The sequence below is a fragment of the Corvus hawaiiensis genome, chromosome 1 (genome assembly GCF_020740725.1).
Source record: "Corvus hawaiiensis isolate bCorHaw1 chromosome 1, bCorHaw1.pri.cur, whole genome shotgun sequence".
Classification (NCBI taxonomy): Eukaryota; Metazoa; Chordata; class Aves; order Passeriformes; family Corvidae; genus Corvus; species Corvus hawaiiensis.
In genome coordinates, this window is record NC_063213.1 from 96638359 (window position 1) to 96660088 (window position 21730).

Sequence of the window (21730 nt, forward strand, 5' to 3'; positions counted from 1 at the left end):
AGTGACCGTTCCCACAACCCTGACCTTACTCCAGGCGGGATTTTCCTACGGCTTTCGCCGTCCCTGCCCGTCCCGGCGCGGTTTGCTGGGATGAGCCCAGTGGGTGGCCCTGGAGGTGGCAATCGGAGCCTCCTGCCAGGCTGCTCCTTCTCCAGGAGCCTTTCCCTGTCCCAGCCCATGGCTCCAGTTCCTCCAGTCCATCCACAGAACTCCAGACCCCCCTGGCAGGCCTGGAATGACCAATTCCATGCCCAGGGCTCAGCTCGGGGTTTGTCCATAAAGCAGAGCAGCTGGAGTGCTCCGAGAAACGCAAATGTTTGGAGCTCTGACTCCCTTTGGAGGCAGAACAAAGGCAGAAACAGGTTAAGATCCTAATCCTGGAGCGTGTTTGGGACCCATCCTGCCCTGAAAATCCCGGGAAGGTTTAGGTTGGATAGCAGGGAAAAATCGGTCCCTGGAAGGGCTGTCAAGCATTGGGAGGGGCTGCCCAGGGCAGTGCTGGGGTCACTGTCCCTGGAAGTGTCCCCAAAACCACGTGGAGGTGGCACCTGGAGACGTGGGTTAATGGTGAATGCAGCAGCGCTGGACTCTGATCTCAGAGGGCTCCTCCAGCACTAAAAATTCCATGTTTTTCTGGGATCTGGCTCTGCTGAGAGGCTGCGCTGCAGCCGTGGTCTGAGCTTTGATGTCACAGCCCTGCTCACGTGTGCTCCCAGCTCGCTGTGCCGGAAAAAAACACATCCAGAGGCGATCCTGGCTGGAGCCAGTGTCTCCCAGCAGAGCTCAGGCTGTGGAACTGCCCCGGGAGCCTGTTTAATTCCCTTTTTTCCTTGGAAAAGGGGCAGTAGGACAGCCCAGGGTGCTGCCAGCGAGGCCTGCTGGCTGTGCTGGCCAGAGGGAGGACAGCCCGGGATTTTCCGTGCTGCTCTCAGGTTTTTTGGGATCAGTGGTTTTTTTGGGATCAGTGTTTTTTCGGGATCAGATCCCGCCCTGCTGCCCTGTGAAGGATGCTGTGACCTTCCTTCTCTTCCCATTAGCCTGAGAGTGTCAGGAGCTGGGCAGCAGATTCCTTGGGAATGCATCCAGGAGGAGGAGGAGGAGGAGGAGGAGGAGGAGGCGGAGGAGGAGGAGGAGGGGGAGCCTCACCTGCGGCAGAGCTGGCGGGGCCGGGGCCACCGTGGGGTCACCAAAGCTCAGCTTTTGTCCCAGCTCTCCCCCCCGGGAGTGGCCCAGCAGATCCCAGGCTCAGGCTCAGAGCTGAGCCCAGCCCGAGGCTGGATTTGTGTCCGTGACAGGGACAAGGGGACACCGTGGCTTTTCCATGGCAACCACGGAGATGCCGCTGCTCCGGCGCTGGAGTCTCCCGGCTTTTCCTCAGCTGGAAAAGCCTGAGGCCGTTCCCTCTCATCCTGTTCATCTGGGGAAAAGCCTGACCCCCACTTGGCTCCTTCCAGGGAATTGTAGGGATTGGGAAGCTCCCTCCTGAGGCTCCTTTTCCCCAGGCTGAGCCCCTTTCCCAGCTCCTCCTGGTGCTCCAGCCCCTTCTCAATGGCCATTCCTGCATTTCCAGCAGTTTTCCTGCAGAATTCCTGCTCTCATCCCTGCTCCCAGGGTTCTGGAGCAAAAGGAACGCCAGGATCACCCCAGGGGACAGTCCCTGGGAGCCCAGCCCTCACCCTGAGCCAGCAGCAGGGACTTTGCTGAGCCAGGGCCACCTCCAGGGGACGAACCAGGACAAGCCTGGACAGCAGCCTCTTCCCACTAAAACCTGGAATCCTTCCCTGTGCCACTCCTTATCCCTCCATCTGTTTCTTCCCGCCTCCCAGGGCGCCCAAGCCCTGCGAGGTTTGAGGTTGGAGGGTGCACACCTGTCCAGGTGAGGATCCTGCCTTTCCCCACCTGGAATCCAGCTGGGAATCCAGCTGGGCCTGGGAGAGGCGGATTCCCACCTCTGGGAGGTGCCAGGGATGAAGGGAACAGCAAACACAGGTGGGACCTGAGAGGAGGGACCTGCACCCGAAAGCCCAAACCCGCCTCTGCCTTCCCGGGGTGAGGGCTTGGGAAGCACCAGAGCTTGGGAGGGATTTGGGAAGCACCCAGAGAATCACGGAATTGTCAGGGCTGGAGGTCCCCGTGCTCAACACGAATTCAGGAACCTCCCGAAAGTCAAACACGCAGAGAAACCCCAAAACACGGGACCCTCAGAGACAGAAACACAGCGGGGAATGTCCGTGCGTGGGTTTTTCCCGTGGGAATTCGGGAATTTGAGGGGCTCACCTGGCTCTGGAGCTCACTCTGCTGCTTTAGGCGCAGGTTCTCGGGCGTGTCTGCCACCATGGTGAAGGATTGCTTCGGGTAGTGTCTGCCGAGGGAAGGACACCGTTAACGCCACCGCCGTCCCCTGGCCCCACCCGCCCGGCTGCTCCGGAATTCCCAGCACGCGGAATCACGGAATGATGGAACCATTCAGGCTGGAAAAGCCCTCCAGCATCGTCCAGCCCAACCAGCACGGCCGTGTCACCCCAAACTGGTGTCCCCAGGGGGCCACATCCAAGCGTTCTCTGGAGGAGCCAGAGCTGGGGACGACACACGCACGGAGGGTTTGGCAGCTCCGGTTTGGGATGTGGGATTGCCCGGACAATGGGGTTTCTCCAACAATGGGATTTCTCCCCTGTGCCCAACACCTCCCCAGCCAACCCTTTTCTCCCTGGGCTCTCTCCCAGTGTCGGATTTATCCCAAAAGGGCAGGAGCAGCGTTTTCCCCTGGGGGACAAAGCCATTCCAGGATTTCAGGACAGAGCTTTCCACAGCTCCAAGCTGCCCCCAGGGCCCCGTTATCCCAGGAGAAGCTGCTGGCTCTGCTCCCAGGCCCTTGGCTCTGCAGGGTCTGAGCTCTCCCTGACCGAGGTTTTGGCCACGGCAGCCTCACGCTGTGGTTCCCGGTGTGGCAGAATATCCCGATCCCAGCACAAACCGCACCAGGATAACGGGAACAACCACAGGAACGGGGTCAGGAATTTGGGGAGAGACTCAGGGGGAGTTCTGGGAGAAAGGAAATATCCAGTGCTCCAGCTGGAGGCTGCTTTCAGCCCTGCCCAAACTTCCCGGGGCCATTCCCAGCTCCAGGAGACGTGGAGCAGAGCAGGAGGTGAATCCCTGGATAACAGGGAGGGTTCAGTGGGCAAACCCCCAGCTGGGCCTGCCCTGACCCCAAAGGGCTACTGGATTTGGGGTCTCTCAGCTGCCAAGAAGTGGAAAAGTCGGCCCCAACTAAGGAGCTTCACCCGCAGGCCCTGCATCCCGGAGGATGCTCCCACCGGATCCGATCCCCCAGCTGGAGTGAGAGGAGCATTTCCAGCCCGGCTGCCACGGAGGCAGAGCCCTCCACGCCCCACAATTCCCAGGAAAAGCCTCGGGAGGAAACCTGAGCCGGAGCAGATGGTGGCTGTGGGCTGGCACTGACACCCCCGCACGGCCCGAGCAGCTCCGGGGCTGCGGCGCAGATGGGAGAGGGGCACGGAGGGGAAACACATTTGGGAAAGGGGCATGGAGGGGAAACCCCTTTGGGAAAGGGGCACGGAGGGGAAACATCTTTGGGAAAGGGGCACGGAGGGAAAAAGGCCTTTGGGAAAGGGGCACGGAGGGGAAACCCCTTTGGGAAAGGGGCACGGAGGGGAAACCCCTTTGGGAAAGGGGCACGGAGGGGAAACCCCTTTGGGAACGGGGCATGGAGGGGAAACCCCTTTGGGAAAGGGGCACGGAGGGGAAACACCTTTGGGAAAGGGGCACGGAGGGGAAAACACCTTTGGGAAAGGGGCACGGAGGGGAAATGCCTTTGGGAAAGGGGCACGGAGGGAAAATCCCTTTGGGAAAGGGGCACGGAGGGGAAAACACCTTTGGGAAAGGGGCACGGAGGGGAAATCCCTTTGGGAAAGGGGCACAGAGGGGAAACATCTTTGGGAAAGGGGCATGGAGGGAAAAACACCTTTGGGAAAGGGTCCCGGGTTGCTCTGTCACAGCCTTAAAGCAGAATTCCCAAACTGGGATTGCTCCGGAATCCCCCAAACCGACTGCAGGGGAGTAAATCCCCGGTGCAGGGGGCACAGGGACAGCGCTGCTCCCATCCTGACCACGGTGACCACGCCTGGTGCTGCTCCACCCCCAAATCCATGCAAAACCTGGGATAACTTCCCTGGCAAAGCCATCCCAGTGTCCCCTCCTTAGAGGTGACCTGGGCCGAACCCCCTGAGGACAGAACTGTGGAGGACAGCGAGGTCCCGTTGGTTTTTTGGGGATCCGAGGGCTCCCCCACAATGCTGATCCCTGCTCCAGGGCTGCCATTCCAACTGGGCTGCTCCAGCTCCCACATTTCCCTCACAGAGTCATGGAACGGGTTGGGAAGGACCTTAAATCCCATCCAGTGCCACCCCCTGCCACGGCAGGGACACCTCCCACTGTCCCAGCTTGTTCCCACTGTCCCATCCCGTTGTCCCACTGTCCCATCCCCACCATCCCAGCTGCTCTGGGAGCTGGGAGTCACCCCCAGGGTTCCAGAGGGATGGGAAAAGCTCTGGAGCAGCCCCAACCAGGCCCCCACTGGGCTGCAGCCCCAAACAACCCCAAACCCAGCCGGCAGCGGGGTTGGGAAGGACGAGAGTCAGTTTTACCCAAACACCAGATCACCGACTGCTCGGGGGATTGGGATAATCCCCGTTTGGATTCATCTGATTAGAGGGGAGATAACACCGGGCGCTCCGGCTCCTTCCCAGCACCTCCGGTGTGCCAAGGATTCCCGCTGGGATGCAGTGCCGAGGCAGGGGTTGCCCCCAGCCTGTGGCTGCTGCACAGAAATTCCTGCAGTGAAACCCCAACCGTGGTAAAATCTGATTGTCTGGGAGGCTCCCGAGCTCGCCAGGAGGATCAGGACACTGCAGGGGACAAGGTGGAGGGGCCTCAGGTCACGCCAGGGGAGGTTTAGGGTGGGATTTCAGGGAAAATTCATTCACTGGAAGGGCGGGCAGGCACTGGGACAGGGAAGGGGTGGAATAAATCGCTGGAAGTGTCCAAAACCACGTGGGACACCCACATTAGGGTGCAGAGCACTGCTGGGAGAATGGCTGGACTCTGCCCTCCGAGGGCTTTTCCAATGCTGGCGATTCTGGAATTCCAGAGGATCCAACACCAGCAGCATTTTGTGTTCTCCCAGGTGCCATGAGGAGCTCCTGGCAGAGCCGGGGTCTAATTAATCAATTAATCCACTAAGAGCAACCCCTGGGCTCTGGGGGCCGGCCCTGAGCTTGTCTCCTGCCCGAATTCCTGCTCCTGGAGCCCTTCCTGGAATCCTGGAGCCCTTCCCTGAGCTCCTGGGGAGGCAGAGCCTGGCTCGGAGCAAGGTCAGAGGAAACGAAGCCACTTTGGGAGCCTCAGCAGCTCCACCCCTGAGCGAGCAGGGCTGGGGAAGGTGGCCCTGGCTGGGCTTTGGGGTCCCTTCCAACCCAAACCATCCCGGGATTCTGGGAGATCCCAGATCACGAATTCCCCCTGGGAAGGCACAGAGCATTCCCAACCCCGTGCGGCGATTCCCGTCACCTCCGCCCGGGGTTTTTACAGACCCAGAAGGTTTTCCCAGCGCTTTTTACCGATATTCCCGATGTGAACATTCCCCAGGGAAAGCGGGACACGGCCCAGGAAGGGCAAAGGCTCCTCTGGAGCAGCTCAGCCACAGCCCGGAGCTCCCGGAGCATCCCCGGCGCTGCCAGCCGGGATCGTCCCATTGCCATGGCAACCGCATCCCTGCCCCGGGCATGCTGATAACGCTCGGGAGGAGATCTGGTCCCAGCAGCCACCTCTGGATGCGAGAGGAGGGAAGCCCCAGCCACGGCGAGGGCTGGGAAGCACGGGATTCCATCCCTGTGGAGCTCAGGGAAGCTGGAAAAACCGCGGGAGGAGGAGGAGGAGGGAAAAATAAAAATAACCTGGAAAACAACAAGCAGCCCGGCTGGAATGAACACAACGCTGTGTCCCGGCCTGGGAGAGCAGGAGACAGCCAGGGATGAAGCTGGAATTAGGTTTCCTTTGGATTTTGAGGAAATCTCCCATGGATTTGAGGCAGCTTTTGCTCAGCCCTGAGTGAACACGCAGGAGGGATCCCTGTGCGCCGGGCGTGGGATGAACGGCACGGATTCGGGATCCTCCCCCGGGATCGGGCACCGCTTTTCCCCCAGCTCCATGGGGAAGAGGCGTTTCAGTCCTCAGGGAATTCCGAATTCGGGATCGGGCACCGCTTTCCCCCCAGCTCCTTGGGGAAGAGGCGTTTCAATCCTCAGGGAATTCCGAATTCGGGATCCTCCCCCGGGATCAGGCACCGCTGTTCCCTCCCAGCTCCCGGGGGCTGCTCCCTGGGGAAGAGGCGCTTCAGTCCTTAGGGAATTTCAGGCCGGAGGAGGGGGGGGTTCCTGCTGTCCCAGCCCCACACAGGGAGGGGAAAACCCCACCTCCCCCGCATGGGAATCAGCACCGGAGCCGCCAGTGATAAATTAAACCTTAATGAGGAGGCGGGGAGGGAATCGATTGCCCTGGGAGGCAGTGGCTGCGTGGGAACGGGGCGAGGACGGGCTCAGCCCCCCTCGTGTGGGGGTCTCGGGGGGAGCAGACCTCGTTTTCCCTCTCCCACAGACAAAACCGCGGCTGGAGCAGAGCTGGAGGAGGCCCCCAGAGCCCCCCACCAGAAATCGGTTTGGGCAGGGGAAGCAGAGGGGGAGGGAGGTTTTTACTCCACCTGCCCCAAGCGGCGCGAGCCAAACCCACCCCAAAAGCAGCACAGAGAGTCCCGGGCTGCAGGGAGCGGTGCCAAAGGCTTCCCGAAGGGGAATGAGCAGGAATTCTGTGCCCACGGAGCTCAGAGGCCGTGCAGGGAGAGGCTTTTTGCCCACCCCCCATGACACACCCGCCCTTCGCTGCCTGTCCTGCAGGAAATCCCTGATTTATCCCAACAGGGAACAAAGCCATGCCAGGGGAAGATGGAATCCCAAAAGCCCTTAGGAAAAGTGCCCAGGCTCCAGGCACGCGAGGATAAACGGTGGGGGGAGCTGCCTCGATCCGCCCCTCTCCCGACACACGGCGAGGAAATCATTAATCCCACGCAGCCCCGCGCTGACATCCGTGTAAAGTCTGCTGCTGAGGAACAGCTCTCCAGGCAAAACTTCCCGGAATAACCAGGATTCGGGGAATCAAACAGCTCCTGTGGGCTGCCCGAGGTGCCCCCACAGCTCCTGGGTGAGGGCGCAGCAGGATCCCATTCCGGCAGGAGCGCCAGGGTGTTTGCCCTGCCGGAGGGGGAAGCGGGATGGGATCCAGGTTTCGGTGGGTGTTGGGAAGGTTGGGTTTGGTGCTGCTGCGGTGCTCAGGGTGGGTGTGTGGAGCTCCAGCATCCCACGGCTGCTCCAGCAGCAGCCAGGCACGGATTATCCCAAGGATTGATGGGCAGGAGCTTGGAGAGCTTGGAACAGAGCCAACAGAGAGACAGGGGGGGATTGGCTTGGGACACTCGGGGTCTGTCCTCACTGCTGGCATCCATCCAGCCATGGATCCATCCCTCCATCCATCATTTATCCATCCATTCCTTTATCCATCCATGGATCCATGAATCCATCCCTGGATCCATCCAGCCCTTCATTCATCCATGGATCCATGAACCCATCCCTGGATCCATCCATGGATCCATGAATCCACCCCTCCATCCCTTTATCTCTTCATCCATGGATCCATGAATCCACCCCTCTATCCCTTTATCCCTTCATCCATGGATCCATGAATCCATCCCTCCATCCCTTTATCCCTTCATCCATGGATCCATGAATCCATCCCTGGATCCATGGATCCATCCCTCCATCCCTTTATCCCTTCATCCATGGATCCATGAATCCATCCCTGGATCCATGGATCCATCCCTCCATCCCTTCATCCATCCATGGATCCATCCCTCCCTCCATCCCTCCCCGGCCCGATTGGAGCCCGGATCCCTGCTGGAATCGCTGCCCCACTGAGCCCAGGGCCCCACAGGGATGGAGGAGCGAAGGCCCCGTGTGCTCCCTGCCGGGGACGGGGCAGGAAAACCCCTCCTTGAGCTGCAGCTCCACAGGATCCTGGGCGGGTGAGGAAAAGGGAGGAAAAGCCACCTCTGGATCCAGCTGGAAAAGGGGAAACCGAGGGGACACTCATTGGGGCTGCAGCTTCCTCATGGGGGGACACGGAGAGGCAGCTCCGGGACAGGGACAGGACACGGGAAGGGCGGGAGCCGGGACAGGGAGGTTCAGGCTGGATTTTGGGAGAGGTTCTTCCCTCAAAGGGTGTCGAGCACCGATGGGGCTCCCCAGAGAGGCTCCCCAGACTGAGGTGAATCTCCCAGGACTCGCACCTCCATCCCAGTCCTGCCCTAAAAGCAGCGTTTCCCCCAAAAACCTCCCGTCCCAAGCAGCACCACTTGAGCTTGAGCAGCACTTCCACTTTCCCAAGCTGGAAATGAGGATAAACTCCCCTGGAATTCTCCTACGGTCACAGCCCCGAGGCTGCCAGAGCTCTGGGAACGTTTGGACAACACCCTCAGAGACAGGATGGGATTTTGGGGTGTTTGTGCCTCACGATCCTTGGGGGTCCCTTCCAGCCCAGGATATTCCAGGATTCCACACAGAACAGCGCAGGGACCCCGTGCTCAGCGCCAGCCAAAAAACCCCTCACTGGAAGCACCCCCACAGCGGGAAAAGAGCTCCTTGAACCCTCCAAATCCCACAAAAGCCCGGCTCCTGCTCCCAGCAGAGGAGCCCCCGGAGGCTGCGGCGGCCCAGACGAGGCGGCTTTTGCGGCGCTGCTAAATCAGGTCAGCGGAGTCTCCTCCGGCCAGAGATCCCGTCTGGCTCCCGCATTAGGAGCTGAGCACGGCAATTCCGAGGCGGATGAGAGCTCATCCGGCTCCGTGCTCCCGCGGGAGAAGGATCCGGCTGCTCTGCGGATCCTCCCGGCAGCCCCACGGAGAAAGGGCTCGTTTGGGGGGCTGCTGGCGATTCCTGCACCGCTCCAGGCAGGGATCAGGGAGGGAATTTCCATAGGGAGGTCGGGAAGCAAATCCAGACTATCCACAGCAGCACCGTGGCTCGGTTTCCATGGGATCCATAATTCCCACCTTCCCAGCCCCGCAGCAGGAGAGGGGCTTGGAGCGATGCCACTCCCAGATGGAGGTGAAATCTCCCAGCACTCATAACCCATCCCATCCCAATCCTGCCCTAAAAGCAGCGTTTCCCCCAAAATCCTCCCATCCCAAGTGGCAGCACTTGAGCTGCTGCCTTTGGGGCTTTTCCCAAGCTGGAAACGAGGATAAATTCTGGAACACCGGCAAAAACTCCTGTGAAGGCAGCCTGGCATCGCCCAGCTGCTCTCCAGAGACAACTGATGGGATCTGGGAGCTCCAGGACCAGACCTTGCATCTCCAGCACCACCCAACCCCGAGTCCCATCCCCCAGCAAGGCCAAAAAATCCCCGGGGATGATGTGAGAGCCGCCAGTGTTTGGGGAAAAACCTCTGGAGCTCCAAGTGTTGCTTACATTGAAGCTTTAAAGAGATTGATCTATCAAGGAGCAGCCCCGAGTGCCGACATCCCCTGTCTCTGCGGCTCGCAGGGGTGGCAGCCACATCCCAGCAGCTGGATCAGGGATTTGGGAAAGATCCGGGAAAGATTCGGGAGAGAAGAGTTAAACAAAGGAAGCAATTGGCTGTGCCTGCCAGGAGGCTCCGAGGTCACATCCTGCCTTTCAAAGAGCTGCTGGAGCTCGGGACGAGCTTAAAAAATAAACTGTGCCTTTGTCAGCAGCGAGAGCAGCCCCGATCCGCAGCCATCCCACCGGGAACGGGGGCAGGCTGCAGGGAAGGGCTTGGATCCTCCCAGCGTTTTCCAGGGAAAAGCTGCCAAAATGTGCAGCTCCCAGCCTGCCCCAAAGCGGCTCTGGGGAGCCCAGCTCCCAGCTCAGCACGAGTTTGTAGGATGGGAGTCTTCCAGGATTTGTCCCAGTGCCAGAGGGGGCAGGAAAGGCCAATCCCATGGCCAGGGATGTTTTGGGGGAGAGCAGTGGGAACGGGGCTTTGCTCACCAGCTCTGCTCTCTGTGGGTGCAGCAGGAGCCGTCCCGTCCCATCCCATCATTTTCCATCTTATCCTATCTCCTCCCATCCTTTCTTATCCCATCCCATCATTTTCCATCTTATCCTATCTCCTCCCATCCTTTCTTATCCCATCCCATCCCATCCCATTCATCCTATCCCATCATTTTACTTCTTATCCCATCCCCATCCCAGTCCCAATCCCAACCCCAAAGGCTCCCAGCAGCTTCCCAAGGGACGGCCAGCCCCTTTCCACACCCTGCTCCAATCCATACCGGGAATATCTCAAGGGAACGCAGGAGGAAGTGGGTGCCAAGCTGGGAAGTCAGAACTGACCCCTGGAAAGGGCTGTGACCCCAAAACAGAGCAGGGCTGGTGCTGACCCCGCTGCTGGGAGCAGAGTGGGCAGGGCAGCACAGCCGGGATCTTCCACAGGGTTTTCCTGGCCCCAGGCACGGATAAATTTGGGAAAAATCAACATCCAGGTGCAGGTCAGGGCTGGGCAGCCCCTGCCGCCCTCCCGGCTCCGAGCTCAGCCCAGGGCAGAGGGAAACTCCTCAGTTCCACACATCCCCTCCTCATGCCAGGAACAGCTGGGAAGCGTCCTCCAGATGTGCTGAGAACATCTGGAGCCGCTGGGAAGGAGCAGCACCGAGCAGGGTGAGCCCTGGAGGGAAAGGAGCGATTCCCGCAGGGATCACGGCTGGATTTCCCCTTTCCCACCTCGCCCACAAACTGGTGCTGCTCACTGGGGAGTTACTGGTTGGAGCTCCTCTCCCAGTGCTGGGAGAAGCCGGGCATGGAGAGGTGACAGCTCCAGAGGGAAGGTGACAGCCAGGAATGGGGTGGAGGGAGGGCAGCCCTAAGGAAAGGTTTGGGATTTCCAGGAGCACCGGTGCCAGCTGTGACAGGTCCGTGGCACTGCCAGCGCCCCGAGCAAGCCCTTCCCAAGCCCTCCAGAAAAAGAGGATTCTCCAACGATTCCAGCCATTAAATCCCAGCTTTCCCCTCTCCTCTTCCTCAGCAAACCCTTCCCCGAGCACAGCAGAGCTGCAGGATGGCCCCATATCCCAAAATCCATCAATTCCATGGCTCCTTTTCCCACAGGACACAAAGCACACCCTGCTCCGAGCCCCACAGCCCAGGGGCAGCTCCTCTGATCCCGGAACACAAATAAAACCCGAGATAAACACCTGGACATCATCCCAGCAGCAGAGTTGTTCCTCTTTTCCTTCCTGCCCCCCACTTCCCAGGCTGCAGGATCACCCCATGGATGTGGGGGGCTGCTCCCAGATGGAGCAGGGAGGGTGCCAGGAGCGATCACTGCTCCTCCTGAGAGCCGCTCACCGATTTTTTTCCAAGCAAGGAGTTGCCCTGGAGGTCCTGGATCACGGGAAGGCAGGATTTTAACAGCCAGCGAGGTTTTTTGGGGGGTCATCAGCAGGATTGAAGGGTTTGACAGTGCCAGGTAAGCCCTGACTCAGTGGGGAGGAATCCCAGCCCCAAATCTGCATCCCCCAGGACAATTTTGGGGCCATGACAGGTGTGGTTTCCCTGCCAGGGGAGGAATCCCAGCTCCAAATCCACATCCCCTGGGACATTTTGGGGTCGTGACGGGCATGGTTCCCCTCTCAGCCCCAAATCCACATCCCCTGGGATATTTTGGGGCCGTGCCGGGTGTGGTTTCCCTGCAGGGGAAGCAGCTCCACGAGGGAAAGCTGAAGTCAGGGCAGATGGAGAGCCGGGACCTGCTGACACTCCCCCCACCCCCCAGGAGGTATTTTTGGCAGCCTTTTAGTCCCTTTTTGAGGGCGAAAAAGGCAGTTTAGTGAGGGGGATGTGGAGATGGAGCAGCAGCACGATTTCCTCGGGTTTTGGGGATGGTGGCTCCAGGATTGTGGGGCTGAGCAGGGGGTTTGGATGGGCAGCACATCCCAACAAAGGAGGATGTGTCAGCCCAGGCTGCCTCTGCTCGGAGCAGGAACTGCTTCAACTTCCTGCCAGCTCCTCTGATCCAGCAGGGAAACAACCCCGATCCCAGAACCAGATCCCTCTGATCCAGCAGGGAAACAACCCCGATCCCAGAACCAGATCCCTCTGATCCAGCAGGGAAACAACCCCGATCCCAGAACCAGATCCCTCTGATCCAGCGGGGAAACAACCCCGATCCCAGAACCAGATCCCTCTGATCCAGCGGGGAAACAACCCCAATCCCAGTCCTGGGAGCAGCAGCAGATCCCTCTGATCCTAAAGGGAAACAACCCCAACCCCAAACCCACGATCAGCAGATCCCTCTGATCCTAAAGGGAAACAACCCCAACCCCAGGAACAGCAGATCCCTCTGATCCTAAAGGGAAACAACCCTGATCCCAAACCCAGGAACAGCAGATCCCTCTGATCCTAAAGGGAAACAACCCCAACCCCAAACCCACGATCAGCAGATCCCTCCCATCCTAAAGGGAAACAACCCCAGTCCCAAACCCAGGAGCAGCAGATCCCTCCCATCCTAAACGGAAACAACCCTGATCCCAAACCCAGGACCAACAGTGAATCCCTCTGATCCTAAAGGGAAACAACCCCGATCCCAAACCCAGGAACAGCAGATCCCTCTGATCCTAAAGGGAAACAACCCCAACCCCAATCCCAGGAACAGCAGATCCCTCTGATCCTAAAGAGAAACAACCCCGATCCCAAACCCAGGAACAGCAGATCCCTCTGGTCCATGCCCTGGGATGTACCCACAGCCAGAGCAGGGCTCTGGACAGGGACGCATCCAGCCTGGAGCTGTCTGTTCCCCAGCAGGAATCCAGGCAAACCCATGGAATGAATTCCTGCCCTTGGCTCCAAGGACCAGGAGCAGACAGAGCAGACGATCCCAGTGGCCGAGGGAGGCAGAGAAGGAGCCCCTTGCCCAGGATCCTTCTCCTCCTCCCCATCCCAACCCGGCTGCCCTCGGCATTCCAGGCAGCACCGCCGCCCAGGGATGGCTCTGAACACTTCCCAGATGGAATATTCAGCTTTGAACTCTCATCCAGGATTTTCCAGGAGGGATTTGTGCTGCACACGGAGCCGGGGGGGGATCTCCCTGGGTCCCTCAGCTTCAGCACAGCAAATTAAACATCAAAACCTCTACAAAATGGATTTTTGGGAGCAGCTGGGCCCTGGAACACGAGTTTTGCCTGCCCCTTGTATCCAGGTTTTCCCGACTTTTCATTCAGAGGAGCTTGAGAATTCCCTGGATTCTTCCACTTTTGGTTCAAAGCGCTCAGGCCAAGAGGCCAGCCCAGCCCTGAATGTCACTTCCAGGGAGCCACCAGTCCCTCCCAGTGCCCAGCTGGAGCCAAGGAGGGCACAGCGAGAGGGGTGGGCACCGTCCCATCCACCACCAAGCAATTCCCACACGCCGGCACCGGGAACCCAAAGGCTTCTCCCGGATTTATGGCTGGGGGAATGTCAGGGGCTGGAGGAAGCCCAGCCCTCTTCCTCCTGCTCTCCTGAAGAAAGGAGCTCAGGAATTTGGCAGGGGGCCACGGCTGGAACAGAGAGGACCCTGTGCTGAGGCATGTTTGGAAAAGCAGCCTCTCCCCTGCCAGGATAAACGTTGCTTTTCCACCCCCTTCTCCAGGCACAGAAGACTTTGCCCCTCCGCTCCAACTCCAGCAAATTTGGGAAGGGTGGGCTCCTCTCGGAATGTCCCCAGCCAGGCACACCTTGCCTGGAATTTCTGGTTTCCCAGGATATTCCTGGGAGCAGCTGAGAAGGACTCGACCCCAAATCTGACCCTGGAGCTTTCCCTTCTTTCCACATCCCGGCATTGCAGCCCCCTCCCCCCTGGAAAATCCAGGGCTTCCAGCTGCTCCCACTTCCCTTAGCTTTAAGCCAAGGAAAATGGGAAGAACAAAGGATTTCGGGCAGTTCGAGCATCCAGAGCTGCCCCGGGGCAGGGGCTGGGAAGGGTTAAAGCAGCAGCAGCATCAAAGGGAGCCCCGAGAGAGGGGGGTGAGATGGGCCGAGGTTGCGCAGACTCCTTGGAATGTCAGGAATTTCCCATTATTATCCCACTTCCCTTCCAGCAGCCTGGAGGGAGAGCACAGGCACAGGACCCCAGGCCCGTGTTCCACGGTCCAGGGGAGAAAGCTTTGGATCAGGACACTCTGGAAAGCTCAGCTCTGCCAGGCTGAGCTCCCTGCAGCGCCCCAAATCCTCATCCCCCAGACCCAGAGCCCAGCTGCCTCAGGACACACATCTCCCCCTCACAGGATTCCAGAAGTTCCCGGTTTCCTCCCAAAAGTTGGAGCTCACACGGTGCAGTTTCCCCTCCCAAAAAAAAAAAAAAAAAGCTATTTATTTTCAACCAGTTATTTGCTGTTTCCCAACCCACTGTGAGATCCTGGGAATCGCCATTCCCTGCCAAACCTGGAATGTTTCCAGTCTCCTCTGAGTCCAGCTGAATTCCCAGCCTTTGGACAAGCCCTGGTCACCACCAACACCCAACCCCAGCAACAACCACCTATAAAAACCTCAGAAGTGGGAGGGTTTGGCCAAGGTCTGCTCTCAGCACTTCTCTTTTTGGCGTAACTCAGACGCAACCAGGAAGAGTAAATTTAGATCAGTTTAAGGATATTGGGAAGAAATTCCTCCCTGGGAGGGCGGGGAGGCCCTGGCACAGGGTGCCCCATCCCTGGCAGTGTCCCAGGACAGGCTGGATGAGGCTTGGAGCACCTTGGGATAGTGGGAGGTGTCCCTGCCCATGGGACTGGATGGGATTTAAGGGCCCTTCCCACCCAAACCATCCTGGAATTCCATGACTCCGACACCAATCCCACAGGGATGTTGTCAGGATCAGCATTTTTAAAGCACCCTGTGAACACAGCACCCTATTCCAGTGCTAAGCAATTAATTACATTAATTATATTCCCTAATTTTCCCTCTAAGCACTGCCAGTGCATAAGGAGCAGCTACAAAAATTGGATTTCCAATCTCCCTTTTAGATATTTAATATTTTGGGTGCACAGAGCTTGGGACCAGCCAGGAAAGGGGAAGGCAACTCAGGGTCCTTCTTGATAAGGAAATAAATAACAAAAAAAAGGTTGGAAGGGAACATGCATGGCTCAGGAAAAGGTGGAAAGGCCCAGGAAAAAGGGCCCAAGGGAAAAAAAAGGGATCAGGAAAAGAAAGGGCCCAGAGGGAAAAGAAAAAAAATAAAAGGGGCCAGGGAGCAAAGGCCCAGAGGAAAAAGGGCCCAAGGAAGGAAAAAAGGGCCCAAGGAAGGAAAAAAGGGCCCAAGGAAGGAAAAAAGGGCCCAAGGAAGGAAAAAAGGGAGTAAAGGAAGAAAAGAGCTCAGGCAAAAAAAAAAAAAGGGCCAGGGAGCAAAGGCCCAGAAGAAAAAGGGCCCAGAGGAAAAAAAAGCCCAGGAAAAAGGACCCAGGAAAAAAAAGAGTAAAGGAAGAAACGGGCCTAGGAAAAAATAGGGCCCAGAGGAAAAAAATAGCTCAGGAAAAAGGGGCAAAGGAGGAAAAGGGGCCGAGGAGGAGGAGGAGGAGGAGGAAAAAGGGCCGAGGAGGAGGAAGAGGAAAAAGGGCCGAGGAGGAGGAAGAGGAAAAAGGGCCGAGGAGGAGGAGGAGGAAAAGGGGCCGAGGAGGAGGAGGAGGAAAAGGGGCCGAGGAGGAGGAGGAGGAAAAGGGGCCGAGGAGGAGGAGGAGGAAAAGGGGCCGAGGAGGAGGAGGAGGAGGAGGAAAAGGGGCCGAGGAGGAGGAGGAGGAGGAGGAGGAAAAGGGGCCGAGGAGGAGGAGGAGGAGGAGGAGGAAAAGGGGCCGAGGAGGAGGAGGAGGAGGAGGAAAAGGGGCCGAGGAGGAGGAGGAGGAGGAGGAAAAGGGGCCGAGGAGGAGGAGGAGGAGGAGGAGGAAAAGGGGCCGAGGAGGAGGAGGAGGAGGAGGAGGAGGAAAAGGGGCCGAGGAGGAAGAGGAAAAGGGGCCGAGGAGGAGGAGGAAAAGGGGCCGAGGAGGAGGAGGAGGAGGAGGAGGAGGAAAAGGGGCCGAGGAGGAGGAGGAGGAAAAGGGGCTGAGGAGGAGGAAAAGGGCCCAGGCAGCTGCTCTGTTCCACCCTGCCCTGCCTCCATCCCCCACACCGAAGGATTTCGCCTCCAAGGTTTATTTATTTACCTTTGGATTCTTTCCCCGGCAGCGCCCGGAAATTCGGGGTGGTGCACCTGGCCCAGCCTGGCACAGGTGACCCCGACCCCAAAGGGAATTCCTGCCCTCCCCACACCCCTGGAGGGGCACAGACTGCCCTGAGCTCCTCCTTGGAGGGGACCCGGACCAAGACCAGCTCCAGCTCAATGGAGCTGCTTCGGAATTTCTCCCCTTTTTCCTGCTCAGGCTGGACCTGGAGAGCGGCCAGCAGCACTGAAAGGTGGAGAACGCGGGTTTAATACCGGTATTAACTGGGGGTGTGACCCTGGTTTAACAGCAGGGTTCACTGGTTTAATATCGGTATTAACTGAGGGTGTGATGGCACGACTCCTGGTTTAACACCAATGGTAACTGGTTTAATACCAGTATTAACTGGGGGTACAACCCTGGTTTAACAGCAGTGTTAAGTGGTTTAATACCGGTATTAACTGAGGGTGTGACCCTGGTTTAACACCAATGTTAACTGGTTTAATATCAGTATTAACTGAGGGTGTGACCCTGGTTTAACACCACTGTTAACTGGTTTAACACCAGTGTTAACTGGGGGATTTCCCCCTGGTTTAATACCAGTATTAAATGGGGGTGAGACTTCTGGCTTAAACTTGTGTTAACTGGTTTAATACCAGTTTTAACTGAGACTGCAACCCCTGGTTTAACTCCAGTGTTAACTGGTTTAATACTGGTATTAACTGGGGGTGTGACCCCTGTTTTAACACCAGTGTTAACTGGGGAGGGGGTTCCCCTGGTTTAGTACCAGTATTTGCTAGCTTAATACCAGTATTAAATGGGGATGTGATCCCTAGTTTAACACCAGCGTTAACTACGGCATAACACTGGTTTAACACCAGAATTAACTGGTTTAATACCAGTATTAACTGGAGGTGCAACCCTGGTTTAACACCAGTGTTAACTGGGAGGGGGGGGGGTCCCTGGTTTAATACCAGTATTTGCTAGCTTAATACCAGTATTAAATGGGGATGTGACCCTTAGTTTAACACCAGTGTTAACTACGGCATAACACTGGTTTAACACCAGAATGAACTGGTTTAACACCAGTATTAACTGTGGATGTAACCCTGGTTTAACACCAGCATTAACTGGAGCTGAGACTTTTCCAGCCAAGGCTTCACCTCCCTCCCCAAAACCCCGCAGAGCAGCAGCGAGGGAGCTCCTGCAGAGCTCGGGGTGCCCCACACCACCCATTTCTTGGTGTCCGAGAGAGGAACAGCCAGGAAATCCCACAGAAATCCGAAGGCAGGCGCCTCCGGAGCAGGGACTCACGCGTTGCAGTACGGCTTCTTCTCGTAGCCCTTGTAGTTCTTCATGTTGAGCGTCATCTTGCAGGTCTCGCAGTGGAAACACGATTTGTGCCAGAACTGCAACACAGACCGACAACCATCAGCGCCAGCGATCCCAAAATCAGGCTGGAATCCCCGCTGGAATCCTGCAATTCCCACCCAGCTGCTCCCGGGATGGCAGCGGTGGCACCTGTGATGCCAGGAAAACCTGGAGCTAAACCAGGGAATAGCCTGGCTAATTCAGGCTAAAATCCTGAACAGCAGATCCCTCTGATCCTAAAGGGAAACAACCCCAACCCCAAACCCAGGAACAGCAGATCCCTCTGATCCTAAAGGGAAACAACCCCAACCCCAACCCCAGGAACAGCAGATCCCTCCCATCCTAAAGGGAAACAACCCCAACCCCAACCCCAGGAACAGCAGATCCCTCTGATCCTAAAGGGAAACAACCCCAACCCCAACCCCAACCCCAGGAACAGCAGATCCCTCTGATCCTAAAGGGAAACAACCCCAACCCCAACCCCAGGAACAGCAGATCCCTCTGATCCTAAAGGGAAACAACCCCAACCCCAAACCCAGGAACAGCAGATCCCTCTGATCCTAAAGGGAAACAACCCCAACCCCAAACCCAGGAACAGCAGATCCCTCTGATCCTAAAATCCGATCTCTCCTCATCTTCCCAACACATTGAGCCCAGCAGGGGGGAAGGATCCCACTTCCAGAGCTCCAGGAATTCATGGATGGGAGAAGCTCCTTCAGCACGAGGGGCACCTCGGCAGAGGGAACTGCTGCACTTCAAGGCTTCGAAGCTGCTGCTTTGGGGGATTTTTGTTCCTTTCTGCTGCTCTTTGCCCGCTGCCAGCCAGAAGAGCAGGTCAGGTGAGGCTGCACAAGCCAAGCAGGAAAAGGTTCTCATGGGAAGCAGACACGGATCCAAGGTGAAAGATCCAGCCCCAAAATCCAGCCCGTGACCCCACAGCCCGGGCTGCGACACCCAACAAACCCTAAAGGAGCGGTTTAAGGTTCTTTCTTAGGGCTGCTCTTATTAAAGGAATGATTCCCACTTGGCACTGGGCTGGCCCCCAGGCTGGGAGGAGCCCGAGGAGAACAGCTCAGAGCTGCTCCCGAGGAATTAAACGTTGGATTCGATGATCTTGGGCATCTTTTCCAACCAAAACGATCCCGATTTCGTGATTCTGAGGCTGCTCAGCCCCGCACGGACCAAGTCCAACGTCCTGCCACTCCCCCAGTGTCCAGACTCTGTGTTTCCATGGGGATTTGAGGGATCTGGTGTGAATTCCCAGGGCTCAGCCCAGAATGGGAATTTCCTGGGGCTTCCTCCTGGGCTGAGCTGGAGCAGGAAACAGGCAAAGCACCACCTGGGGCAACACCTTCACTCCCTCAAAGCTGGGTCTGCTCACTCCAGGTCAGCCCTAGGGTAACCCCCTCAGCTCCCAAACCCCCCCAAAAAATCAGAGAAAACCCCGCCAAAAGCCCAATTAGCAGCTGCAAGCACTAATTAGAGGCCAGGCAGGTGCAACACCCAGGCCTGTAACACTCAAGCAGCAAACCCAGGGCACCCAGCTGCCGCTTCTCGCTGGGATTTCCACCTTAAGACACTCAAGAAGCCAATTCCCCACTCCAAGCTGGCCTGGATTGTGTTCCCACAGGGAGCCAAGCCCTGCTGCCACCTCCCCTGGCGCCACACCCCGCACACAAACACTGCCAGGCTCTGGCGATGTGACTCAGCCCGGGAGGGGACAATTTTTCCTCCTTTCAATCGCTCTGAGCAATGGATTTGTTCCTCCCCTCTGCTCACACCAGTTCCTCCAGCCGGAGGGGTTTTGCTCCTCCATCCCTTCCCAGGGTGGTTTTCACCCTTCCCAGCTTTTGGGCTCCAGCAGCTGGATGGATCCCAAGTTTTCTGGGCTGGTTGGAAGTGCCAGGCTGTTACAGGGGATGAAGGGCCCTTTCCGAGCCGCCAGTGATGCCACCGTCGATCTGCAGCCAGCACCATTCCAGAGCCTTCTCCTCAAGGAATCTCCCAGCTCCCAGGAGGATCGGGCACTGCCAGCTGCCCGCCTGCCACGGCGGCCCACAGCAGGGCAACGCTCCCAGGCAGGCTCTGCTCCCATTCCCAGCACATTCCCGCCCCACTTCCCATCAGGAATTGCTCAGCAGCGGCATTCCCAGCCTGAGGCTCTTCCCGAGGCTCTCTGCAGCCCGGGCAGGGAGCTGGGATGCCCACGGAGCGCTTTTCCCTGTCCTCAAGCCTCGCTGCCACTGCACTTTGCCTCACACCGATGGAATTAACGCTGGATCCACAAAAATCTACGGCAGCACTAAAAGGAGGCTGGAGCACAACCGGACACAGGGGACCAGGAGTTATTTCAGTTCCAGAAACTCTGCTGTGGAGAAGGAGGACAGGCTCCAAACGGGGTTTCAGAGGAGCACGAACGCCCTGTGCTTCCCAATTCCGAGCCTGGAGCGCTCCAAAGGCCTGGAGGGGATCTCAGGTGATCCCACATCCCTGCAGGCTGGCCAGGATGGGGAGCACAGGGAGGCAGCGATGGAGCCCTCGGAGCAACTTCCACTCCCAGCAGAGTGGGGACAGAGCTCAGAGCTGCAGTGGTGGCACCTGTTTATAGGATCATGGAATCTGTTTATAGGATCATGGAAAGGTTTGGGTGGGAAGGACCTTAAAGCCCATCCAGTTCCACTCCTGCCATGGGCAGGGACACCTCCCACTATCCCAGGCTGCTCCAAGCCCTGTCCAGCCTGGCCTGGGACATTTCCAGAGATCCAGGGGCAGCCACAGCTGCTCTGGGTCCCACCAGGCAAAGCCTTTGCTCCACACCTGGAACACCTGTAAGCCCAGGGAACATCCTGGCTAATTTAGGATAAAATCCAATCTCTCCTGATCTTCCCAACGCATTCATCCCAGCGGGGGAAAGGATCTTGCTCCCGAAGCTCCAAACGCCACACCTGGAGCAGGCACCAGCAGAGACCCCAGGATTCGAGGACAACACCCTGGGCCGGACACAAACCCTGGGTGAGGCTCAGGGCCCTGTGCAGCTCAGGCTGAGCCCAGCCCAGCCCTCTGCAGGTTCCGCAGCTGCTCCGGGTGTCACTTCCCCAGCGGAAACCAGAGCCAGCAGCGGCCCCGTCCCCGTGGGGGCAGGGACAGCAGTGTCCCCAAAGCCACTCGGGCCAGGCCAAGGGGCAAGCGCCAGGTCAGCACCGTGGGCAGGCGCTCCCACTCCCGCTAAAGCGGCGAGTTTTCCATAAATCCCGACGGGAAGCGGACTTTCCCTGGTTCCAGGGGCAAAGTGGGCACATCCCAGGCACCCCAAGGCTGTGGCTGTCCCCTCCCCGAACAACTCCTGCGAACGCGCCCCGGCTGCCCTTCGGACTCCGCTCCGGGAAAAGCGGGGCCAGAGTCACTCCGAGGGTTTTATGGGAAGTGGGGCAGCTCTCCGGTGAAACGGGAGCCGGAGGCGCTCTCAGGGCGGGGTGAGCCACGCCACGAGCCCGCTGTGCCATGGTTTTTAGGAAGAGGAAGTAGGTGAGGAGCCCGAGGAGGACAAGATGGTGACTGAGGGCTCCTGGCTGCTCCCGACAGCTGGAATCCACCATCGTCTGCTGGAGCTCCCGGCTCCCAGGGCACAGGGCCCGGGCAGAGCCTGAGCACGGGGGAGCGACGGGGTCAGGCCCCCCTTCCCTGCCCCTTATCCGCAATCCTGGGATCCCCCTTCCCTCCCAATCAGCCTCAACCCCGACACTCCCCTTCCCTCCCAGTTAGCCCAAATCCCAGCACCTCTTTTCCCTTCCTATTATCCTCAACCCCAGAACCCCGCTTCCACTTATCCCCAATCCCAGAACCCTCCTTCCCTTCCTATTACCCCCAATCCCAACACCCCCTTTCCCTTCCAAATATCCCCAATCCCCTTTTCCCCTTCCTATTATCCCCAATCCCGAAATCCTGCAGCTCCTGGTGGCTCCCAGAGCCACTCAGTGCCCCCACATCCCAGGACTCGGGGGTGATAGTTCAGCTCCGAGCCATTCCCAGCCTCAGGAAGAAGCCTCATCCCTT

The 21730-nt window shown here is 58.2% G+C and overlaps 1 protein-coding gene across 1 annotated transcript in view; it reads right to left on the reverse strand.

The window, feature by feature from the left end:
• LASP1 (LIM and SH3 protein 1) overlaps window positions 1-21730 on the reverse strand; it is a 33108-nt gene that overhangs the window by 10171 nt on the left and 1207 nt on the right. Inside the window, exons 2-3 of the mRNA XM_048318305.1 lie at window positions 17621-17715; window positions 2278-2362 (exon numbers count right to left, since the gene is read on the reverse strand). Of these exons, the coding sequence (XP_048174262.1) occupies window positions 2278-2362; window positions 17621-17715 (180 nt within the window). The remainder of the gene's footprint in view (window positions 1-2277; window positions 2363-17620; window positions 17716-21730) is intronic.